The 22,644-nt window shown below is 41.4% G+C and overlaps 2 protein-coding genes across 3 annotated transcripts; both read right to left on the minus strand.

The window, feature by feature from the left end:
• Positions 1-47: 47 nt before the first annotated feature.
• On the minus strand, positions 48-12,313 carry p4ha1b (prolyl 4-hydroxylase, alpha polypeptide I b). Of its 2 annotated transcripts, XM_080508033.1 has the most exons (16): positions 12,136-12,313; positions 7,463-7,545; positions 7,254-7,350; positions 6,935-7,086; positions 6,572-6,709; positions 6,226-6,465; positions 5,003-5,220; positions 4,732-4,908; positions 4,486-4,556; positions 3,785-3,850; positions 2,408-2,507; positions 2,264-2,317; positions 2,096-2,161; positions 1,545-1,613; positions 1,296-1,392; positions 48-1,163 (listed from the first exon to the last, which is right to left on the minus strand). In XM_080508033.1, the coding sequence occupies exons 1-16, from the start codon at positions 12,147-12,149 to the stop codon at positions 1,093-1,095; spliced, it is 1,713 nt and encodes a 570-aa protein (XP_080364159.1). In that variant the 5' UTR covers positions 12,150-12,313; the 3' UTR covers positions 48-1,092. The 2 variants fall into 2 exon arrangements, with proteins under 2 accessions (XP_080364159.1, XP_080364158.1); XM_080508032.1 differs by lacking the exon at positions 3,785-3,850.
• A 1,754-nt stretch (positions 12,314-14,067) lies between these two features.
• On the minus strand, positions 14,068-16,805 carry LOC308138217 (serine/threonine/tyrosine-interacting-like protein 1; the record flags this gene model as incomplete). The annotated part of the gene is given in 6 exon segments (XM_080507247.1): positions 14,068-14,720; positions 15,513-15,649; positions 16,184-16,349; positions 16,443-16,573; positions 16,737-16,763; positions 16,765-16,805. Coding segments are annotated over 6 exon segments (1,155 nt in total).
• Positions 16,806-22,644: the final 5,839 nt, after the last annotated feature.

The raw sequence follows: 22,644 nt of genomic DNA on the forward strand, positions 1-22,644 counted from the left end.
ACAGTAGCGGGATGGGCTTCCTTCATCAATAAAACACATTTCTATGATAGAAAAAAAAAAACAATCAAAATTTTATTTAGAACACAAAACAACACAAACTGGCTTGGAAACATAAATAAAATGCTTCTTCCTTTGGAAAACTCACACAGTCTCATCCAACATTAAAGGTACCGATCAGCAGACTCAGAGGAAAACCAACCCGGGTATTGAAAAACCTCTTATTCCCAAATATCCATGTTCTCGCGCTCCTTTCTTTTTCTGGTTAACTCTACAGGATTTCATTGTATTTTACACAAAACACTTTTTATGAAGACTTGGCCTCGTAAGTCTTTCCAGGCATTTCCATGTGCTCCAGATTTAAGAGTCAAATGATCGATGTATCAATTGCAGTGCTCAGACGAGTGGGAAAAACAGAACAACACAACGGCAGACCTGCAACATGTGTGGTGTATGATAATGAACCGCAGAAGCAACTTAGAGAAAGTGGTTTTAGTTGAACCAAAAAAAAGCAACAACTCCACCCTGATGTGTAAATATAATCTGTGAGGAGTTCTATGTAAATCATATGGAGATAAAGAAAAGATTTCGGTCACCTACTGTGTTGTCTGTAAACTCGCACACCGGCAATCGCTCATCGGAATAGTTGCATTTTAATGTGGTGCAGGTAATTTAACAAGAGAAGTGTAAAACTCAAATAAAATTGTATTTATCAAATTACTGAATCTTTTTGGGTTTCCTTAAAAAAAAAAAACCCACAACAAAATCCAAACTTCTTGACTATTTGAAACAGCTTCTTTAAGACTTAAGACAGTGGGTTGAATCCTCATGTAAAAAAAGATCTAAAGTTCATCTGAAGTGCAAAGACAGATATGCGAGAAAAAACCTCGGACGCTGTTGAGGGAGTCGACGTGAACTAAAACCACATCTGGTACAGGGTCGAACCGGTTGACGGGAAATGTTCTGTGAGAAAGAGCGAGCTGCTTGGGACCCAGTGTATCAGTATGTGTCGTCTGTGATCTGCAGCAGTGTTCATGGGTCCGGGGGTGGTTCACAAGGAAGAGGAGGGCGAGCGGGGGGTCTTTTGATTTTCCATCAGTCAGCTTCGCTCAAGCCACAGGGTCTCCGCCACTCCTGGCCTCGTTCGTGGATCCACTTGTTTGATACTAAAGACGGAAAGAAACACGATAACTCTCTCCAGGCGGTACAAATGTGTGCCTTTTTTGAAAGTTCTCGGATACGTTAGCAACATCGGGATAAACTGAAGTATTTAGAGGTGACCTAACAGAGGAACTCACCCCACTTGTTGCCCACCAACACAGGACATGCTGCATGTCGGGTGCTGTAGTCTCCCTCCCCGCTGGGAAACAGATTGTACCAGAAGACGGCTGTACCCTGAAGTACACACAAACAGGTACCATAGGTTATATAGGAATAGGTTTGAGAGGCAGGGCCCGACAATAATAAATAGAATAATGCTACATGGTCATTTCAAAATTGGTATAATCTTCCTTTGTGAGGTAAGAAGAGTCGTGCACTCGGCTCACCTTCATGGGCCAAACTGCTGCACCCACGTCAGGGAATACTGTGGCGCCACCTGCTGACACATCGCTCATCTACAACACAGACGGAAGCAATGCTCGCTGTTTATCTGAATCAATACTGACTCCTGCTGTTGAGTGTCCACATAGACAAAAAGCAAATAAACCAACTTTTTCAGTTTGACTTTTACGCAGCGCCTCATAATTTGCAATGCAGCCATTCTCTCCTCTTATAATAACATTGTGTTTGATCGTTAAAATATCAGATTTTTCCCTTTTAATCGAGGGTTTCACTTTAATAGTCTTTCCATTTTACAAGAAGATCATAGATGTTAATATATGGCTTCGTTCATCAACTTTGAAAGGCTTCATTATTACATTTACTGTCTGAACTCGGGCTCGATCGAATTAAAACAGCGGTGCCACATTATTAAGGCAGAATCATTGCTCGTGTTTTGACACCCAGAGTTCATTGCCAAACATTAAGTAACTATAGTGACTGAAAGATCTGGTCCAAACTATAAAAGCCCTGAGATCTATAAGGACAGGTGCCTTACGTAGAAGAGCCATGTTGCTATGCGGTTCCCGGTGCCCAGTTCTTTAAAAGCATCTGGCTCATCTTTCTGTGTGGAGACAAAAAAAAAAGAAAAAACCCACAATGAGATCAAATACCTGTCTGATTAACATGCACAAATTATGCAGTCAACATAGGGAACAGGAAATACCCTTCCAAAGTCAAAGTGGGGTTCATACTGTCCGCCAACGCCATAGTTTGCCACCTAAAGATGAAAACAGACCAAATGAGACGTCTCTTCCGAAAAAGCACAAGACTGCCTGATGAAAGAGGGACGAAGACTCGTGATATTTACCTGTAACTCTTCTGCTGTGTCTATTTCGAGCCCCGTGAGATATTCAATCCTCTGGTTGATAATGTCGATCATTGGGTCGTCGTAGCCGGTCAGCCAAGCGCTGGAGGACAAACAGACCCACGCTTAATACGGGTGGGTTTCCTTTATATTTTGTGTCAAATGTGTCCACAAGATGGCAGTGACGTGACCGGGCGACGTGTCATGCAGGGAAATGTGCCATGAAATAGCTCTTCCCCAAAGCCTGGCCATGCAGCAATAACAGACCACAGAAAAGAGAAGTGGAGGTGTGAGGAAGGAAACACAGCAAAGTGCTGGGATTAGACTCTCCAATCAGCTCGGGGAACAGGGTGGCGAACGTTTCCGTTTCATATATTGTCACCGATTTAGCCTTCCCTCAACACTCGAAACTAAAAGTACTGTAGTTATATTTTAAGAAGGAAGAATGAATGAAACAATTATTAGAATCAGTTTCAAAGCGATGTCAAAGTCAGAGGGGGAAAAAAAAAAAAAAAAACTACTTTAAGACGCATGTGTGCATCTGTGAGAAAGAGATTAGTCCTCGCTGTTATCCAGCTTGTGTTGCGAGCGACTCGGATTCGTCAAGGAATGCCGAAACTAATCTGAGCCAAAAGATACTTTCCCCTCTAGTGTCTTACGGCCGGTTCAACGGGAGTTCAAGCGACTCTCTCTTGTCTCCGTCACCGATACTCAGCAGATCCAGAAGCACGAGCAGACTAACGAGTAGATATGTGAAAATACCAGAGGGACACCACACCCTCACACCTTTCATCTACGATCACAATTGCAAATGACAGTAAAAAAAATTTTAAAAAAAAAACCTGGGCATGTTAGTGGTCTGCTACGTCTGTGGGTTTCAGGGTGGGATTCAAGCTGAACTCACTGTGAGTAATGCAGCGATTTAAAAAAAAAAAAAAAAAAAAAAAAAAAACCCAACCACGTGACTTCACAGGGAGAAGTTCCAGATTGCAGGATATGTTTATACAGAGTAAGCTTCTGGAGATTTCTCAATCTCTCTTGCTGAAGTCGTAGTTAAAAAGCGGAGCAGGACTGCAGCAGCTGGAATTAGTGTTTACTTTAAAGAAGAGAACAGACACGAGTGTTTAATCTCTCAATGCAATCAAATTGGCAAAATGAGTTTAGACTCAGTAAAAATACTGACAATGGAGGTTAAGTTTGCCCCATTAAAATCTCCTCTGCTGTTAATTTTTTTCAAAGTGCAAAACATTTGTAATTCTCCATTTGCACAATACATGGCTAAGATGGGTGTTTCAGCCACTTCGGGTATGATAAAGATAACGTCAGATAGGGAGGTGAAGAAGGCCTTGACACCTTCCTTGTAAACCTGTGACCCCTTACCTCTTGGAGACTCTGTATTGCGCTGTGGTAAGTTTTCCGGTTTGAGGGTCATGCACCGTGGCTCGCCTTAACTACAGTAGGTCCCGCAGCACAAGGACACACAGGTGGAGCAAAAGGAGATAACAGGAGGAAAGAGAAAAGGACAATGGAGCATGACACACAGAGGAAGACGTGGGGGGAGGGAGGTTTAAGAAGAGACGAAAGGGAGAGAGAGAAAAAAAAAGGCAGATCCCGTCACTAATTGAAAAAAAAAGAAAAAAGGACCAGATATTGTTCCACGAGGCAAAGGTAAAAACCAAACGAAAGCCTCTGACACATCACTAGGCTCTCTAAAGCAACTATGTTAATACCGACAAGCAGAAGAAGTAACACATTTGCTCTCCTCTGGCTTCTTGTTTTACATTTCTGTAGCAGACTCCTGAGCAGAAACACTCGCGTCTCCGCATTAGAAGAGAAACATACGATCCAAATCGGTTTAGAAACCAGCAACACATTTCTCCGTAGGGTGTATATGTGTTTATTTTATTCCGTGCTTCTGCTCAAGAATCTTTCAGCTCGGGAGAGGCAGTGAAATGGAGCTATGGACAGACATGGATACAGCCAAGAGATGGGATGAGTTTTGTTTTTGTTTAGGTGAAAAAAAAAAGGGGGGGGATAAAATGCCACTTCGTCTTTTCCACCTCGCTCCTACGTAGTCTTACCTTTTGCTGATTCTGTAAGGAGCTGTCTCCAGCACTCCTGTGATGGGGTTGGAGATGGTTGCCCTGCGCAGCTGTAAACCCAGGGACATAATTTACCCCACAGACACACACGTACAGATGTGCGTGCCTCTGCATCTCGCGGCGCTGCCAAACTGCGGGCCCCGGCCACAACGTGACCTCCGCTTCCTTCAAAGAGCCGAACCAGCCTCTCGCGTCTCCCAAGTGTTTTACGCCGGTTTTACTTACTCGTGGTTTTGCCAGCTGCTTGACTCGCTCCATCTCTGCGTCGGTGATGATGTCGAGGTAGCGCACGATGTAGGGGCGGTCCCACTCATCTTGCTGTTTGACCGGCGACAGCAGGTAGTGGGGGTTGTGGTTGTTGTCGTAGTAGCGACAGAACAGCCGGCTCTGCCTGCGAGGCGTCTATAAGGGGAGGAGTCCGGTGAAATTGAGTGATAAAATACCAGGTAAAGATTAGTTAGCACAAATTTCCTGTTTTTTTAAATTTTCCTCTCACCATTTTGATCCCCTCCCCACGACAGAGCATCTCGTACTTCTTTCTCTCTGGGATCAGAGAAAATTCCTTCTTGGACTTAGTCTTCTCTTCCTTTTCAGGCGTTTCTCTTTTCTCCCGCTCTTTGTCCGTTTCACTTTCTTGCTCTGTGGCCTTTTTCTGCTTCTCCAACTGGAACTCAAAGTACTTCAGGTTGCCTTTGGCGCGTTGGTGCTCTGGGTCTAAAAATGACATCAAGGTTTGGAAAAACTAATGGTTAAAGAAACGAGTTTCCAATGTATAATATAATTAGCTAATATATAGTCCTATAACAGAGCGGGCACAAAGACAAATTTCTTTTTGAGAAGATGTAAGACAAACAAATGCCACGAGGTGATGCCATTTAATCTGCAGCAGTTTAACATTAACTACACTTTATCATTGGTGTGAGAAGATTCTTTTTGTTATGCCAATCACCAACTGTACCAGAAGGTTTACCTACCGAGAAATAACTCAACAAAATCACATCGGGAAGAACAACACCAACCACTTTCTCCCAAGATGATTAATTACACAGCTCAGAGGTGTTAAACTCAGTTTACTTCAGGGGTGACAAACACTTCAATTTCATCTTCAGTGAGCCTGACCGGTAAATATATGGCATGCTTTCATGGCAGTAGCATCGATATTTCAGCTTGTGTCTCAGTGTTTTGTTGTACCTGCCAGGCTTAAGAAATGCGTTAAAAAATACTATAGTTTCTTTGACATTTTTGACACCCCTGATCTAGTGTAATATTTATCTTTAGGTGATCAATAACATGTCAGATTAAATGCTACAACCATTCACAAAGAGACAAAAAATTCCCTCCATCAAAATTACAAAATTGGCTATAGCCATTGTCATTCAATCCATAAATAAAAGTACAAATGCAACTAAAATTGTGTACAGAACGGTTGATTTCTGAGAAGTGTGCAGTACTCGGTCAGTTCTCTTGAACTGATTTCACCCGAAACAAACGTTATCTTATAAAAGTTATCTTGCTTAAGAGAGTGAAATCAGTTTCTTTTTTCTTTCAGTTCCAACTTCACTGCTTAATATATTCTATTTACTGACTCAATCGTAACAATTTACATAATCAATTGTATTCTTATCTTTCTCAGGGAAGTAGGCTCAATTGATCTGTGAAAGTCTACCCAAATTGTCTTTGAAGTATGTATTTCTTATACAATTTGTAATTTTGTCTTACCCAGTTGAAGTAGTCTCTTGGTTAACTCCAGAGCTCTCTCTATCTCCCCCTGCTGGTAGATGGCGTAGCTCAGGTAGTCCAGCACAGTCACCTTGTCAGTTGGGGATTCTTCGCCCTCGTCCAGTTGTTTCAGAGCCTGGATCATCCACAGCTCAGTGTGGTAATAATCGACGTCAGTGTAGGCGATTTTCCCCAACTCATAGCAGTCCTCCACTGTCATGAGGCTCTTGTGTTTCACTCCTAGTATACACACACGCAAGACAACACAAAAAGCTTTATAGAGTAACAGAAACCATTCAATGTGCTTTAACCACACTATATTTACGAATAGTTAGTAGGCATTCACCAGGGAGATCTCCGATGGAGATAGTGTTGGTGTCGAGCCTGTAGGTGTCCTGCAGACGGAGGAGAGCTTTTGCTGCTCCGGTCTGGTCCTCATCTGTGGGAAAGTACTGCCTCTGGATGGTCAGGTTGGAAATAAAACCTGGAAATAGTGAATGAAGAGGGTGTTCTGTGAATTATAAAGCAACCAAAGCGATGCAATCAAATTTGAACAAAACAGCTAAATTAGGAAGTGGTAAGCTTTAGACCGCTTTTCCCTTCAAATGAATTATTTCTTAATAAAACGTTCTAACAGCATTAGTGTAAATGTGCTTCTGGAAAACCTGAAGTGAGCAGGTAGCGGCCTACTCAGAACCTTCATTCCTACCGTCGGTGGTGTCGCGGAGCACGAGGCTCTCCAGGTCTCCCCACTCCGTGTTGAGCCTCTTCATCAGTTTGAAAGCGTTCACAGGGTGACCCAGGAACCCTTCAGGATCCTGTGTGGCCGTGGCTGTCAATAAATCCAATTTATCAGCCCACCTGGAGCGAACAAAGTGTGGCGGGTTGAAAGCAGCGATGAGTCGTCGATCATAAACACGGAGATCAGAGCAGGTGGTTACTTTTAGTATTGGCACGCGAGTGAACTTGCTTTGTACGTGCGTATACGTGAAGATCAGTGTGTTGTCACGTTTTGTCCACAAACGTACCGTTTCACCTGCTCTAATTTGTTTTCTTCAGCTCTGATGTAGTCCTTCAGAGAGATGACCAGGTCTTTCTCAGTGTACAACAAGTCTGTCATCTGGCCTGAGGATTACAAATCAGAAGGAATTTCACCGAAGGAATTTCTTTCAAAGACAACCCACGAGCGATTCATCTTTATTTAACACGGTTTAACAAATAGCGTGGTTTTTTTTACCGATAGAAGTGAAGAAGTCATTGTGGGCTGTGAGCGACGGCAGGCAGCTCATCAACAACAAGCACCAACATGGCAGCTCCATCCTGGAGAAAGAGCAGAACGTTACATTTACATTTTGTAATCACACAGATAGAACAGGTTACCGATGTTTAATCACAGAACTACATGCGAGTGACATTTTCCTTTAATCTGCTGCAAATCGATTGATTTCCATAAAACTCCCTAGTTTTGAAATCTGCTTATCAACACCAGCAAAGTGAGTGAAACAGCAGTAAATATCAATATTCTTCAAACGCCAAAGTAAAAAGGAGGAGTTGAAGGCTGAAACTAAAACTGTTCTAAGAATTTCCTCGAGCCTTTTAGGCGTGCAGCCTTTCAACCACCACACAGAGACAAAAATATACGTGTGGTTGGTGTCACTATGTGTGGTTTAGCTTGAGTGGGTACAGCCGTTAATTATGACAGGGATTCTGGTGGAGGAAACAGCTTAACATACATGAAAACATTGTCAATGTGCACAAGTCCAGACATTACAGGATCCATGTGGTAGAATGAAATTTCTGGAAATTTTGATGCGGGACACCCTGCTAACAACATGACCGACAAATGGGTATAAAAATATAACCAAGCACCAGCTTCATCAATTCTCTGCACAGCACATTGTCATAAAAGTGCTCCGAATGGAAAGTTTACTTGGAGAAAAGACGTTGCTCCAAAAGAATCACAGTTCACAGCAACACCAGTCAGCAGCTGTACAGGAACACTTAAAACTGTTCTCTTTTCAGCCAGGGAGGATTTGTTGAAAATACAATGAGAAATGGAAAATATACCTTATTTAGTTTTGTTTTCATGCATCAAACAAGGCGTTTCATTGTAATTTCCAAAAAGTAGATGATGTGACAGTCTAACTGTAGGCCACACAAAACAAACAAATAGCACTTTAAAATCCATTGCAAGAAAATCATTTGTAACGTCTAGAAACCTGCAGATATTCCCATAAAACTAATAAGACATCTAGTTCAGTAATGAAGATCTCCTGCAAAATGGCAATACAATGGTTATTCTATCTCCTTGCAGCGATAATGTTGTTGTTGTTGGGAGTCTGTGTGTGTGTGTGTCATCACACCGTTGTTTGTTCTGTTAGTACTCCAACAAACTTGACGTCTCCAAGGTCACCTCCTCTATTCCTGGACGACTGATCTCGGTATCTCCATCACACCAAATTCATAATCACACATCTGCAGCACTTCCTGGCAACTCGTCCATCAAAACCAGGTGACAGAGGAGATAAATGGAAATGCCAAGGAGTGCAGTTTTTGTTTTAACTAATGTTTCCAGCATTTGATGTAGGTCCATGACCTACTACTGTTGTTCCAAATACTTTATGCAGCTTGACCAAGTTTTGCTTTTTCCTGCACGGTTGTTTCCCATTTTAAGTGTTGAAAGCTGCATATTTATGAAGTTAAAAAGAAACCAGTGAGGCATTGAATTATGGGAGTGGTTCCATGTTTGGACAGGGTTGTTGACATTTTAACTTCACTGTGTGTGTGTGTGTGTGTGTGTGTGTGTGTGTGTGTGTGTGTGTGTGTGTGTGTGTGTGTGTGTGTGTGTGTGTGTGTGTGTGTGTGTGTGTGTGTGTGTGTGTGTGTGTTCACACAACAAGCTGCAGCACATAGCTCATCAGACAAGCGAAGCATTTTTGGCTCAAACTTGTGACGTGAACTTGCTTTCACATCAGTCTTACAGCGCAAGTGAGCATCAGAAGCTTCACGGAGACCCCCCCCCCCCAAAAAAAAGCGCAGTAGTGAAAACATCCAATACTATAAAGTGACCTACTAAAGTTTCTAATAAAAACTATGACGTGAGCTTTGATTGGAGTTAGACAACTCTACATTCCTATATTGTTCAGTATTGTAAAAGTATTCACAAAATTAAAACTGCACACTCACATTAACCAAGTGGCAAAGTACAGGTCATCCATTAAAAATGCCGCTGTGCAATTTTTTTGCAAAGCCTTTTACTGGAGGCAGAACAAGCTTGGGCAGGTTCTGACTTTGCAACAAGGACAAGTCTTAAAATATTAGAATTTCTTCATCGTGAGATTTTAATTTAGCTCAGCAGAAACCAGAGAAGGAAGTGAAGAAAATGTTCCTCTGTTCCCTAAGATGAATAAGACCAAACTGACTGCAAATACAAAAACACATACCGAAGAAAAGAGCTGTTAATTAACTCCCACTACAAGCACTTCCAGGATCTGTGGAGCCTTTTACAGCAAAACACCCTAAATATGCCTTTGCCACATTTTGATTTCCAGTTTAAAACCCAGAAATGTTTAATCACTGTCATTTCTTTAATGACTATGTGTATCTCCTATTATAATAATTTTACAGAGATATGATGTCAGATAAAAGCTATACATCTAACTATTATAATTTCACTCTCTGTCATGCAAACATGAAAGTGAAAGCATCTGCAAGCGCAACAGTATGCATTAACAGCTTTGTCTTTCACATGCTGGTGGGCGTTGTGTGTTTAAACTATTTAAAATATTGCCTGAAAGTGCTTTTTGTTGACCTTTTTAAGGTCAAGTCTGTTAAGACACGTTCAGAAGACACTCCCACCTCATCCCACAGTTATAACTGCAGTGAAAAGTGGCATTACTTTTTAGCCTGTCAGTTCTACTTTATTGCATGTTTCCCTCAAAGACATTAAGCTTTAATAGAACTTAAGTGAAAGAAATAAAAGACAGTATTTGGAGGAGCTTCACAAGACGTGCATATCAATCACCAATAAAAGATGTGAGAGCTTTTGATTCACCTTTAGCAAGATGATTTATATTGCTTAAATGAAAGGAAAAACTCCCACTAACTTTTAAACAATGGGTGAAAGACCTTACATATAATTTGACAATGGAGAAAACTCTGAAATTGTATGTTACACGGCAACCATTTTTAACTTATATTGAAAAGAATTATCCAATTGATACTGTGATAATGAGCCCATATTACTACTTGCATGTATATTGTTCGCAATGCTATTGCTTTACATTCTTCTATGCAAATATCCAAAGGCTTTTTTTTGTGTGTATGTGAAATTATTTGTAAAACGTTTGATCAATAGATAGTAAAGTAACACTGCTGCAGGGATGCTCTGTTGAAGTAAAACATGGAGGGGCTATATTGTATTCATCTCATCTGTATTTAGTATGTTTTTCAAAAACTATATATATTTTTAAAAAAATAATCGAGAATGCCCCCACGATCATGAACCAGATGAAGAGGCGTAGAAGATGGATTGAGGAGAATGAATTGAAACCTTGTCTGGGTTTTAGTAGGCATTTCAGATAAACCTCTGCAAATTGTGATTCTAGAAGTAGTGAGACTTTTCCTCATACAGAGCTCTTTTATATCAAAGTCACTGCTTCAGTTACAAGTAGTGTCAATCATACTTTTATTAAAAAAAAAAAAAAAAAGACTTCTCATGCAAATCATATTCTTTCACAAACACTATTTTACATATTATGTATGGTACAATTTATATTACATTCCTAAATGCCTTTCTTTTTTAACACGTGTAAGCTTGCACTGCACGATCAGGAAGATCGTATTATGAGTTTTCCTTGCTGAAAGATTGCATGTTCGATGTCTGGGAGTGAATCTGTGGAGTCTCTCAGGATCTGGATGGAAGAGGACTGACTGCCACGTCTTCGCCCCTCCCCGCCGGGAAGAGAAGGGAAGGGGGGGCTCCTGCCGGGGCTGCATGCTGCCCAATGGACGCTGCTTTTACCTTCTCTAACCCGTCCATGAACCCTGAAATCTGCCGATCAGCAGGGGGTTATATTTGTTATTGGGTTTTTTTTAACTATCTAAGACGCAATGAAGTGTTGGTTTTACTCCCAAAGTGGTTCAGGTTGAATTGCCGTCAGTCAAATTTAAAGGATGTGCAACCAGATTGAGAAAATATGAGCCTCTCTTTTTTTCCTCAAACTGTTTTTTTTTTCCTTTATAGTATTTAACATGAACGATAATATTGATTATTATCCAGAATGCAGAGGGAACGGGAATTGTGCAGATTAGATGGTAGCATCCCACGCTGCATTCCATAACACTGAAGCGACTTCACAATGTGCACATTTTTCTTCGTCCCTGCTCATTTCCTCATTCAGAAAGACCAAAAAAAGTTTACTTTTCTCATTTATTGACAAGATAACACAACCGTGAACTAACACAGATGAGTTAGAAACTTAGCCATCGTTTTTTTTTAACGAACGCTGTGGAAGTAAAGTTTTTAACTGGTGTATCGGATTAACTGGTTTCCCTGCTAACAGGTGACCGACTTCCTTTAGCATTCGTCGTTGCTGCTAATGACAGAACGTTTTAAAATAAGACCCACAAAAAGGTACGACACTTCGAAACCGTATTGTAAAAAGCGTTCGACAAGACAACTACGAATTTCTGCCGAGTTTTTAATATTTGTTATTACTCGCGCCAACGACGGACGCGAAAGGAAGTAGATCACCAGTTAACAGAGAAACCAGTTGATCCGAAACACCGGTCAAACATCGTGCAAATAGCAGTTTCACTGAACTGGCTGCATAAGTTCACATAAAATATGCACAGATGTGCTATATATATTTTTTTAATCTATTGTGGTTAAAAGGGGTGGGTATTTACCTGGTCCAAAGCATCCTGTGCTGGCAGATATGACCCCGTTCCAGTGCTGGTGGTGGTAGAAGAGAGTTCTGGAAGTAAGAAGGTGCTCCGTCCTATCCGTGCTGTTTTGGGGCTCTGTTGGCCATCTGCTGGTTAAAAACTGGATCCCTCAGTCTGCGCCTGAATGCTACGTGCAGACTCACATGCATACAGTCCCCCCCCCCCCCCCCCCCTACTAAAAAGCTTCAGGGGCAGTCGTCAAAAAAAAAAAAAAACAGCCAGGGGAGGTGTCTGTGTCTGCAGCTCCTCTTGACTCCACTGGATGAGAGCTTTTGTGGAAAGAGGAATTTATGGTCGAAACCCCCCTGCCACGTATTTAAACTCATCTGCATGTGCTTACTGTGACGTTTTTGCACTTTAAAAAAAGAAGAAAAAAAATTAAACATAACATCCTGCACACTTTCCAACACAAGAACTTCATTCATATAGATGCACAGATGAATTAAACGTTTAGTTAAATGAATGGCTCCCACCTGCAGTTTTCCTCCTCTGCCTCTCACATTCCAGAAAATTCCTTTATTCCGAGTTGAAATATGTGACAGGAGGGGAAATCCTGCTTCTGAGTTCAATAGGGTGGAGCTTAATAGTGTCCACAGTCTTAAGTATTAAATATGGCAATACAGGGAGAAGTGGGTTGCAGCCATTTGCACCTGAGTAGAGCTTGCATGTGCTGAACCATGCTTTGAATCCCTCCCCACAGTCTGTCTGTCCTGTCCTTTCTCTCTCTCTCTGTCCTCTTAATGCTAATCGCCACAGCAAAAAGCCTCCATCTATGAGTCTGGTTCTGCAGGTTTCTGCCTGTTAAAAATGAGTCTTTCCTTTCCAGCATCTCTTATGCTTCCTCATGTGGAATTGTATGGTTTTCCTATGTACCAGTGCCTTGACATGACTATGCTGTATTTGGTAATATATATTTTGTAGACATTGAATTGTATTACATATTCATAATTCGCAATTTATTTGGTGAACTCAGTTCATCGTGGAGCAAAGAGAGTGAATCGACACCACAGCTGGATACAGCCTCCATTGTGTTTGTTAGTAAAGTCTTTGGCTATCTGTCGTTTATCCGTGAGAAGGCTTTGCAAACAGTCCTTGCTTCTATTTTTTTTTTGTCTTTAGAAGTGATGTTCTCAGGAGTCTTCACCCAGGACGCACGATATGGGCAAGTGTGTGTCTATTGTCCAGTCTAAAAGCACCACTGTAGATTTATCCTGGTCTCTTTTCAATGTCCTGTAAGGTGTTTTTCACTGATCTGCATTAAACTTATTAAACTAAATTATTATTAAACTCATTAAACTAAATGATCTTGATAGTTGTATGACAATAAAAGCTTTTGAGGGATTGTGACTGTATACAAAGGAAATGCCAGAAACTATTAAATGTAAAATGTAATTTCTGGTATGTCCAATGTAAACACAAGACACTGTGTATGTGCTGGATAAACAGAAGGTTTCTGAAAGACTTCCAACCTTCAAGCTTTCCAAACATCCGAGCAGACTTTAAAATAACATTTCTATTGTAAAATGAAATAATTACACTATATTACTGTACATGTCCTATTGTGCTGCACTATCACCAAGCAATATGACGTAACAGGATTTATATTATTCTGAGCAGAGTTCACAATATTAAACAATTCTGTCATTACTGTTACTGAGGCATAACTCTAAAACACTTTTAGGTGAAGCAAGAATAACATCAAACTCAAGGAAATTACTCCTATCCAGTCTTTGAGAGTCTTACTTGCTGTGCAAATATCCACCTCGTTTGTTTCAGTCTCAGCTTGTTGTACACTTTTCCTCAACTGTGGGAAAGAAAAAAAGATACACATTCTCAATGTAGGTGAAAGAATCTCAGACACGTCCACTTTTCCGGCTCCTTTTCTTCCTCCGGTCATCGACGGATGTCATCCAGGCGGGTGAGTCTGCTCCCAAACAGTGTCTCCTCGTAGGTCAGCAGCTGGCTCAGGAAGTTCAAGTTGGGCGCCGTGCACGCCCTCCTCTCCTTCAGCCAGCGCAGGGCGTGGAGCAGCGACCAGCGTCGATGCTCCATGAGGAAGGCCAGCGTTAGTGCCGAGCTGCGGCTTCTCCCCATGCTGCAGTGGACCAGAACGCGGCCGGCGGGCTCAGCCCTCAGTGCCGCGTCGATGAACCTGGACGCCAGCGGCAGGGCCTCCACCAGGTCCTGCTGGGCGTCATCGCTGAGATGCAGCCTCAGGTAGCTCAGCGTGTTGGGGAAGGCGTCGGGGCAGTTGGCGGTGGCGGTGACCACGTGTGTGATGTGTAGATTCTTGATGATGCGGTAGTCAGAGGCCTGAGCGACGGAGCCCTGATAGAGAGCTCCCTCGAGGATCTCTGAAGGGTAGATGGTGAGGGTGTGGCGCTCGGGTTCGATCAGGACCATTCGTCGCGTGCAGAGGAAAGGGTAGAGCGCGGTGAAGGCTGAAAATCCACCCAGCAGGATGATGGGGTCCATTCCCAAACCGCTGAGCTGGAAAAAACAGCGCTGGAGGTCTGGAGAGTCGGCTTTGGCCTTCACACTGCCAACTGAAGACACATAGAGGCAAATTAAAACAAGCAAGGCAGATTACTTTTAAAAAAAACTATTAGAAATTGAATTTTGCATAATATGACCCCTTTAACATAGAAGTATTATGCCATTAATGAAGTGGATAAGCATTTTCCTTATATTCTAACGAGTTGGTAAATGGACTGTGAATATGTGTTGTTCTTGAGATATTTTTTCATGTGGCAGACTAACCCTCCAACAGAGGATTACATTTACCAAGTGCTTTAATATTGATTGATTTCTCCATGTCAAATTGGAAGCATCACATACTAGAAACATATTTTTCACAGGCTTTTATATGGTTAGAAAATGAGACGGAGCCAGGCCCATGACTTTTGAAGGATAGACACTTTCAACAAAACTATGACGCTATGGGTTTAAAACAACCTATATTATTGCCAATACTTTTCACCATCTTCACTATAAAGCTTCAGATTTTACCTTGACAAACTACAGATTCGCCATCTACATTTTAAAAGTAGGGGTAGTTTTCAAGAGGAACAATTAAGCTTTTAAGTTGGTCAAGTACAGGGTTGGCTTGACGTCTTTGACAACCACAGTCATTCTTTTTAACCAATCTCTTTGCCACAAAATACAACTGGGCCTATGGTAACCATAGACAACAAATATTAAATCTAAAAACTTACTGAGCCCCCAATGCAAATTTTTGTTAGGTACTATAAATATGCAATGTAATGCTAACTTATACTGTCTAATTTGTTCTGTGTATGTATGTCCATTAAAGTGTGAGTGTCTGACTGTGATCTTACCTGGACTGCATCCTTCTTCTGCATAAAGCAGAATAATCGAGTACTTTTGCAGCTCTATGCAGCTGATCAGACAGCCCAGCTCAGGATGGATCACGGTCACAGCAGCCCGTGCCGTCACCACATGGCTGTCCTGGTACCTAAGACACACACACACACACACACACACGCATTCACAATATGCACATGGATCTGAATTATGATGAAGTCTATGGCACAGTGAAGTGTTTTTATGACAACAGTGCAGGCACAGGGCTCAAAATATTGGATTAAGTTAATCACACACGTTACATAATATTTCTTTGTTGGTTTTCATCTTTTCACAGTATATGTTGTCAAAAGAAAAGAAATCCTGATGAATTACAGACTAGTTCCTTGTGTGTAATCTGTTCTCACATTGTGTTTGAGGACATTCTGTGTCTTAAAAAACAGAACATTGCCTTCCTACTATCCTCCCCCACTAGAACAGTCTTAAACTCCTGCAATAAAATCCAACTTTTTTTAGAATAGGCATATTGAAAACTAATAATAACCGAATTCGGTTGACAGTCAAAATTATGCTAAATCTAAAAACAAATATTTATATTGTCTTAGGATAGCCCTTCTTAATTTCCTTGGTTGTACTACTAATAATAGAGGGCGGAGGAGCCAGTACAGTGCCGTTTGGAACCCACCTGTCTGCGTTGCGACAGTCCAGAATGAGAATGTGGTACGGATCGTACAGTGCAGGCTGGCCTTCCTCGGCGTTCAGCAGGTTGTACACTTGTTGTGGGGTGATGTAGCCTCGCTCCACACAAGCTTTTTCCGGGAGAGCGGGGACGAGCAATTCCGGCTCGCCAACTGTTTCCAGGCATTGATAAGTGTCCAGTTAAATGCATATACTTTTGATTGCAGAGATGAATGTCTCTGTGGTGGTAATGATACACCGCTCACCTTTGTTCTGGACAGGTATGATAGAGGAATGGTCGCTGCCTATACTATTGACCTCTCTGTCAGAGATGCTGCTCACTCTCTGGAATGTGTTGACAGGCTCTTTTGGGGCCCTTTTGCAGCTGTTATTCACTCTGACGTGCGGACAGAAGCACATACAAGCAGACGGGGGCAATTTCAAGACCACAACATTATGAGGTGGCGAAACACAACACTCACAGATAGTCTGCTTTTAGAAGTCTTTAGTAGTAATTGTAATAAAAAAAATAAAAAATAAAAATCAGCATGGCTCTTTACCTGGACAATACTACGCCCATCTCGTTTGTCATTTGGCAGATGCATCAGCTGTCCGAACCAGCCCTTCATTAGAAGAACATGCTACAGAGGAGAAACCAAAGCCATGATGTCGGTGAGAATGTTGAAAGCTATTCTCCCAACAAGCCGTCACCTCAAAAAATACCCCACTATCTCTTGTGGGTGTGGTTCTTACTCAGCCCTGCTCCGGCTTTGTCCTTAATTTAGCTGGTGGTCCTGGAAACACAGAAAGTCTTAAGTGCTCTAGAGGGACGCACAGTAGCTGGCTGTGACAGGTGACTGAGAAATGACCTGCACAGAACTCCTACTTTAGCTGAATTAACTGCCAATGCTCGCACTGTAAAATACATTAAATCAGGACATGGTTTTAAATTGATAAAAAAAGAAAACAGGGCAGTGAAGATAAATTCAGAGAGTAGTAGGACATTTTCAAGTAAAGGGATTATAAATTATTATAAAAGATTAGAATAACATATATTAACATATTTGTTTGCCTGCTTGCTTTAAAAAAAAGAAAAAGAAAAAGAAAGAAAATTACCCAAATTTTTGTATTATTTGGCCACAAACGTTTGTCAGATCTAATCTAATCTGTGAAAGATATTCCCTATTGAAAGATTGGCATTTGGAATCAAACAATATGCTTTTATGTGCCTCTCAGTTGTGTCGTCTCCTCTCCTCCACCTTCATGTTAATATATTATTCTCTGTCTCTCACCTGTGGCCTGTGAACTCCCTTCACTTCCTGTCTTCTTTAACTATACTGCCACCTCCCCCCATTACAGTTTACACAGCCCTGACCCTGCCACCCATTGTGCTCTGCTGGGCCAGCTCTGTTTGTATACCTGGTTGTAATTTTTCACTCCAGCCAGTGTGGTTTTACATTGTTCTGGTCATATGACAGCTAAACACACCTAATTATATAGTCGCTCCAGTGCATTTTTACTGACTTTTCCTCACAGAGTTGCTTTTATTTCCTTCATAACTTATAAGAGAATTGTTGACCTATGTCATTTTTTCTGGTGCTGATATGGATACTATTTATTATTACAGTTTTAGAGTAATGGTATTATTTATAATCTGTCACAAGCACTACCACAAATAGTATTTTCTCTTAATCTGGCAATGGGAATGTATACTAAAAGATGAAAGATATGAGGGCACTGGAAGTAAAATCATAGGATAGGATGGAACGTGAGTGTATTCAAATTAAATAAACACTTTAATGAAAAGGAATCCATTACAAACAAGATTTCTGGACACATTATATTTAAAGTGTGACACTTTCTGCAAAGGGACTCAAAAAATATGTATATTTTGCATTAATTTCAATGTACTAATCTACAAACCAATAGGCATGGCAGCTCGATTCAGGTGGGCCACTTTACAATAAAGTCATATACAGTGCTAAACCAATACTTCAGATTCATGCACAGATGAATCTTTTTTAAACAGGATGTTAGTGGTTTGTAAAAATGTCAACGAGCAAGAAAAACTTATAATAACGTACATTTTTACATGGGCATAGATAACTTCGGTTGTACTCAAAACAATAAGTTTTTGTCACACGTATAATGATGTAGTTTATTTTTTAATCTGGCTGCACAATTCTGTAGTGGTTCACCTCTTGGACCAAGTGATGGGAATAATTTTGACGTGTGGAGTCGACTCATTTGAACACGTGGTGAGAGAGCGTTGAAAACAGCACGAGCGCCCCCCTGCTGTGATTCACTGTAATTTCGATTGCCTGCACACACTCAAAGAGCTGCACATATACATAAACCATTCATGCCATCGAGGAGTCACGTTTGCACGGCCCTCCAGGTCACATGCCTCATACATGCAGTGGATACACACATACTGGACTCACAGTGTGGCTGGGAAGGTGAAGGTGGAACTGGCTGACAGATATGTCACGAACAGGTGTGAAGGTGCGCGTGTGTGTGCGTATGTGTGTGAGAGACAGACTCGTAATGCTTCGCATGGTTAATGACTGATCAACTTGATTGGTTTTTCTATTACGGAACACAAACAGAGGGCCAAAGTCCACGTGGAGGGAAAGCCAATGAGGTGAATGTCCTCTGCTGGTTCACTCAGGCGCGCTATGGCGCAGGACAACAGTGGGCTCACTGGGTAGGTTACTGTATCACTGCAGTCCTCCCAGCCGTGGTGGGAATGAATGATACCGAGAGCTCCTCAGACTCACCGAGCGACGATGAATTATGACTTTATGCATTCAACAGGGTGAGTTTCGCTCCGTTCTATCGCGCGCTGTTTTGGCTTGAGCGCAAAATGCTTTTTACGCACACGGATCTTCAAAGCAGCACGACTAGATTTATGAATATAGCTATGAAAGATATCAAGAAAAGGAAATGTTTTTGCTTATATCATACATGCACTTGTTTAATTCATTCCCAGATGGCTTAAACGACTTTGGGCAGATTTTCCACTAAAGGAATAATCTCCATAAAGCAGCTGAGTGAAATACTGGCTATTGATATCGATGACTGAGTTTCAAAAATAGTAATTAAAAAGACACTTGCTTAAAAAGTAACATCTGGATTTTGGGGATTTTTTGTTGTTGTTACGTGGCTTTAACAATTGTTTACAAACTGATGTCCTTTTTTCATGGTGCCACATTTGTAGGGAAAGTGTATTTGCAGGGTGTTTTAACTAATGAAATTAATGAATTGCTCATATTTCTCATTTATTCACACTTCTATACACAAGCCATAGTCCATTCGGTATTGGCTTAAAGATGTAGGCACAGTTTTCATGGTAAGATTACTGCTGCTCATCCCACAAATGCCTGTTACATTACAAACTTAGCACTACTTTAAAGTGAAACAAACAGGCTTTCCAACGGTTTATATTCCGAAATTAAAATTTCACAATTAGCAACAATGTAAGAGCAGAAAAATGACGAAGTCTGTGGTGGTGAACGTGGTGCAAGTGCAGTCTGATAAGAAATACTGCTTTATTCGTAGCTTCAGAGGTAAAGTACATTTAAATTTTTCTATCCTTTCGCCACATTGACTACAGAAAATACACTTTTGTACTCCCAGCATGTTGCAACATGCACATTGTGTGTTCTAAATGTTACAAGCTTTATCTTTTGAAAGTTGTTGGGGAAAAAAATGAGGAATGCAAAGTTATCCAAACATACACAGTAATCATTCTTAGTGTCTGAGTCACAGCTGTAACATCCTGTGTGCAGTGTTGGGAGGTCGAGGATGGGATGGTGCCTCTCAGCAGCGAAAAGTCTTTCATGGAATCAGGCACTGAAGCCCTTCATGCCCATCCTCTGCCTGGTGGTTGTGGTGATGTATGGGCTGGCTGACAAACTTAGAAACTTTGTGATTGGCATCTTCATCCCTCAGTACCACTTCCACTATCCTGTGGTGCTCTGCTTTGGCCAGGTTGGTGGATTATTAATCTAAAACATGTTGATAGCAGGAATGCGTGTGAGCAGGGAGAACAAAGTCACTTTCACGCTGTCGAGTTTACACAGAGAGCTTTGTGTCCCGGGAGCAGATCATTTGCTTATCTTGCCATTACTAAGCATTTATAGCTCATCTGTTATCAAGTCATTTAAAAGAAACTATGTCAATCTATAAATCTGAAAAATATCACTAATACAACACTGCAGAACAAATATTCATTGATAACCCTTTAAAAATCATTAAATCTGTTTCATAGAGTTTCTGTTAATCATTTGTGCAGTTAACTTTACACAATGGATTACCACCTGCTGACCTTCGTAGCTCTTTTTATGTTACAGGTGTTGTTTAAAAGTGAGAGCAGAGGAGCTGGGAAATGACAGGCATTAACTGTTGGTAATGGCATAAGCAATAGATGACATAGACATCCAAAAGTGACCTAATGTGAGATCAATTAAACTAATAACTATGTATATTAATCATTATCCATTCAATAAAGTGAAATGTCATGGCAATCCACCAACATTTTTCTAATTTTCTGACATTTCTGACAAATGCTGCAGGAGAAGCTTTTCTTTGTCTCTTATTTGACCTCAACGGTATAATTTCTTTAACTTTAAGCTTTAATTTATTTAACTTTCAAGTTAAATAAGATCAAACTGCTGCAGTATTAAAGATTTACTTGTAAGTCAGGAATATTAAATATTTGTCAAAGATATATTTTTTAAATGATTTCACAAGCTATAATGCTGATTGTAGAGCACCAGATTAATGAAGAAACACATTAATACTGTTATTTATCAAGTGTGTAAATGGCAAATACCATCATAAGATTTAAACACTTTAATAATGGTGAATAGAAGTTTAGTATTTCTTCTAATTATAGTCAAGCTTTTACACTTCAGAAGCTTTTGTGCAAATAGACGTGTGCCCCCCCCCCCCCCAGGTACTGGTGTCTCTTCTAGTGTTAAACCTTCTTCATGTGCTGGGTCTGGTGCCTTTGAGACGTTACTCCAGGAGTCTCGGCGAGAAGCTACTGCTTCCTGCCATCTGCAACAGCGTTCAGGATGTGATGGTCATGTGGTTGAAAGCCAGCAGCTTGCACACCGGCCTCTACCTCCTCGCGGTGCCTCTGCTGCCTCTAGTGACTGTGGCCTTCAGCTTTGCCCTGAAGACGACGTCTCTACCATCTGTCCACGTCTCTGTGATGATTTCCATCCTGAGCGGGATGTCCATCGTCATCACAGGTACGACCTCTAGAGGGGAAATAAATAGCTTATCGCCTTGGGAGTGAATCTGATCCTTTTCATTTCTCCCCCTGCAGCCTCTAAGGGTTTCTCCCACATTGACCCTCTGGAATACATCTACACCCCTTTGGCGTTAATCCTCCATGGCCTCGCTCTGACTTGGCTGGGTAAAGTGTCAGACGCCGAGAGTCGACTCCCTCCCGACACCCAAATCTCTGCCTTCAGCATTCACTACACCACGCTGGTGAACCAGGGCTTGGTGCTGGGCGTCCTGTGGCTGCTGCACCCCGACAGTCTCTGGCGGGTGTTGAGTCGAGGCAGCTGGAACAGCCTGCTCTTCAACGGATACCTGCACGCCGTCCTGCTGCTGGGCACGCCGCTCAACTTCCTGCTCGGGATATCCGCTCTGTGCGTCTCGCCATTCGCCGCTGCAGCGCTGCACTCCGCTCGGCAGGTGCTGCAGCCGTTTTATCTGCTCCTGTAGTGGCCGTTCACCGTTACCGTATGGCAGCGTTGCAGTTCAGTGAACACCAGGCTTCAGCTTTGCTACATTTTGTCATTGTGCAGTCCACGAAAGAAAAGTTGGGAATGTGAAAGACGGCGCAAATAATTTACAGTTGGGTCCAAAGGTTTAAACAAAAGACTTTCTTCAACTATAAAAAAATACTCATGTAGTGCTACTGTTTTCAGTTACACTCCAGGATTTTTTCAGGATGTGACCGAGTTGGAAAGTTATTGAATTTTTTTGACCAGATCAAGTGTACGAATAAGATTTGAAAAGCACCTGAGCAAAGATCACCTTGCTCCAATTTAATGAAGTGCATCACGTACATTAGACTATGAAAGTATTAGGTGGGAAAATAAAAAAATAAAAAAAATAAAAAAAATCAAGGCCAACTCGGTTACAATGAAACAAATAACTTTAACTGATCAAAGGTTGAACTTGAGGTCAAACAAATATCATTACTAAACCTCAGAAAGAGAAGATTTGTTGGCTTATTAAACAAGCTCTAAAAATCAAGCTCATACTTTTGGACCCAACTCTTCATGTCACATATTTAATAGTATTTAAGTTTTTCTGTCCTTTTTTTTGCCTCAGTTAAGTGAATCTTAAAATCTTAGTCAGGTCCTCCCTGAATGACTCTGAAACTTTTTTTCCAGATGAAAAGGGGGAACAAAGGGACACCCTTGTTTGCGCAGGACAAAG

This window comes from Blennius ocellaris (assembly GCF_963422515.1).
Source record: "Blennius ocellaris genome assembly, chromosome: 13".
In the NCBI taxonomy this organism is placed as follows: Eukaryota; Metazoa; Chordata; class Actinopteri; order Blenniiformes; family Blenniidae; genus Blennius; species Blennius ocellaris.

Excerpts from the sequence above, each read along its gene's own strand:
- p4ha1b (XM_080508033.1), bottom strand. Across the intron at positions 6,466-6,571 it reads CTCCATCGGAGATCTCCCTG|GAGTGAAACACAAGAGCCTC; the intron begins GTGAATGCCTAC and ends TGTGTATACTAG. Across the intron at positions 3,851-4,485 it reads CCTTACAGAATCAGCAAAAG|GCGAGCCACGGTGCATGACC; the intron begins GTAAGACTACGT and ends ACTGTAGTTAAG.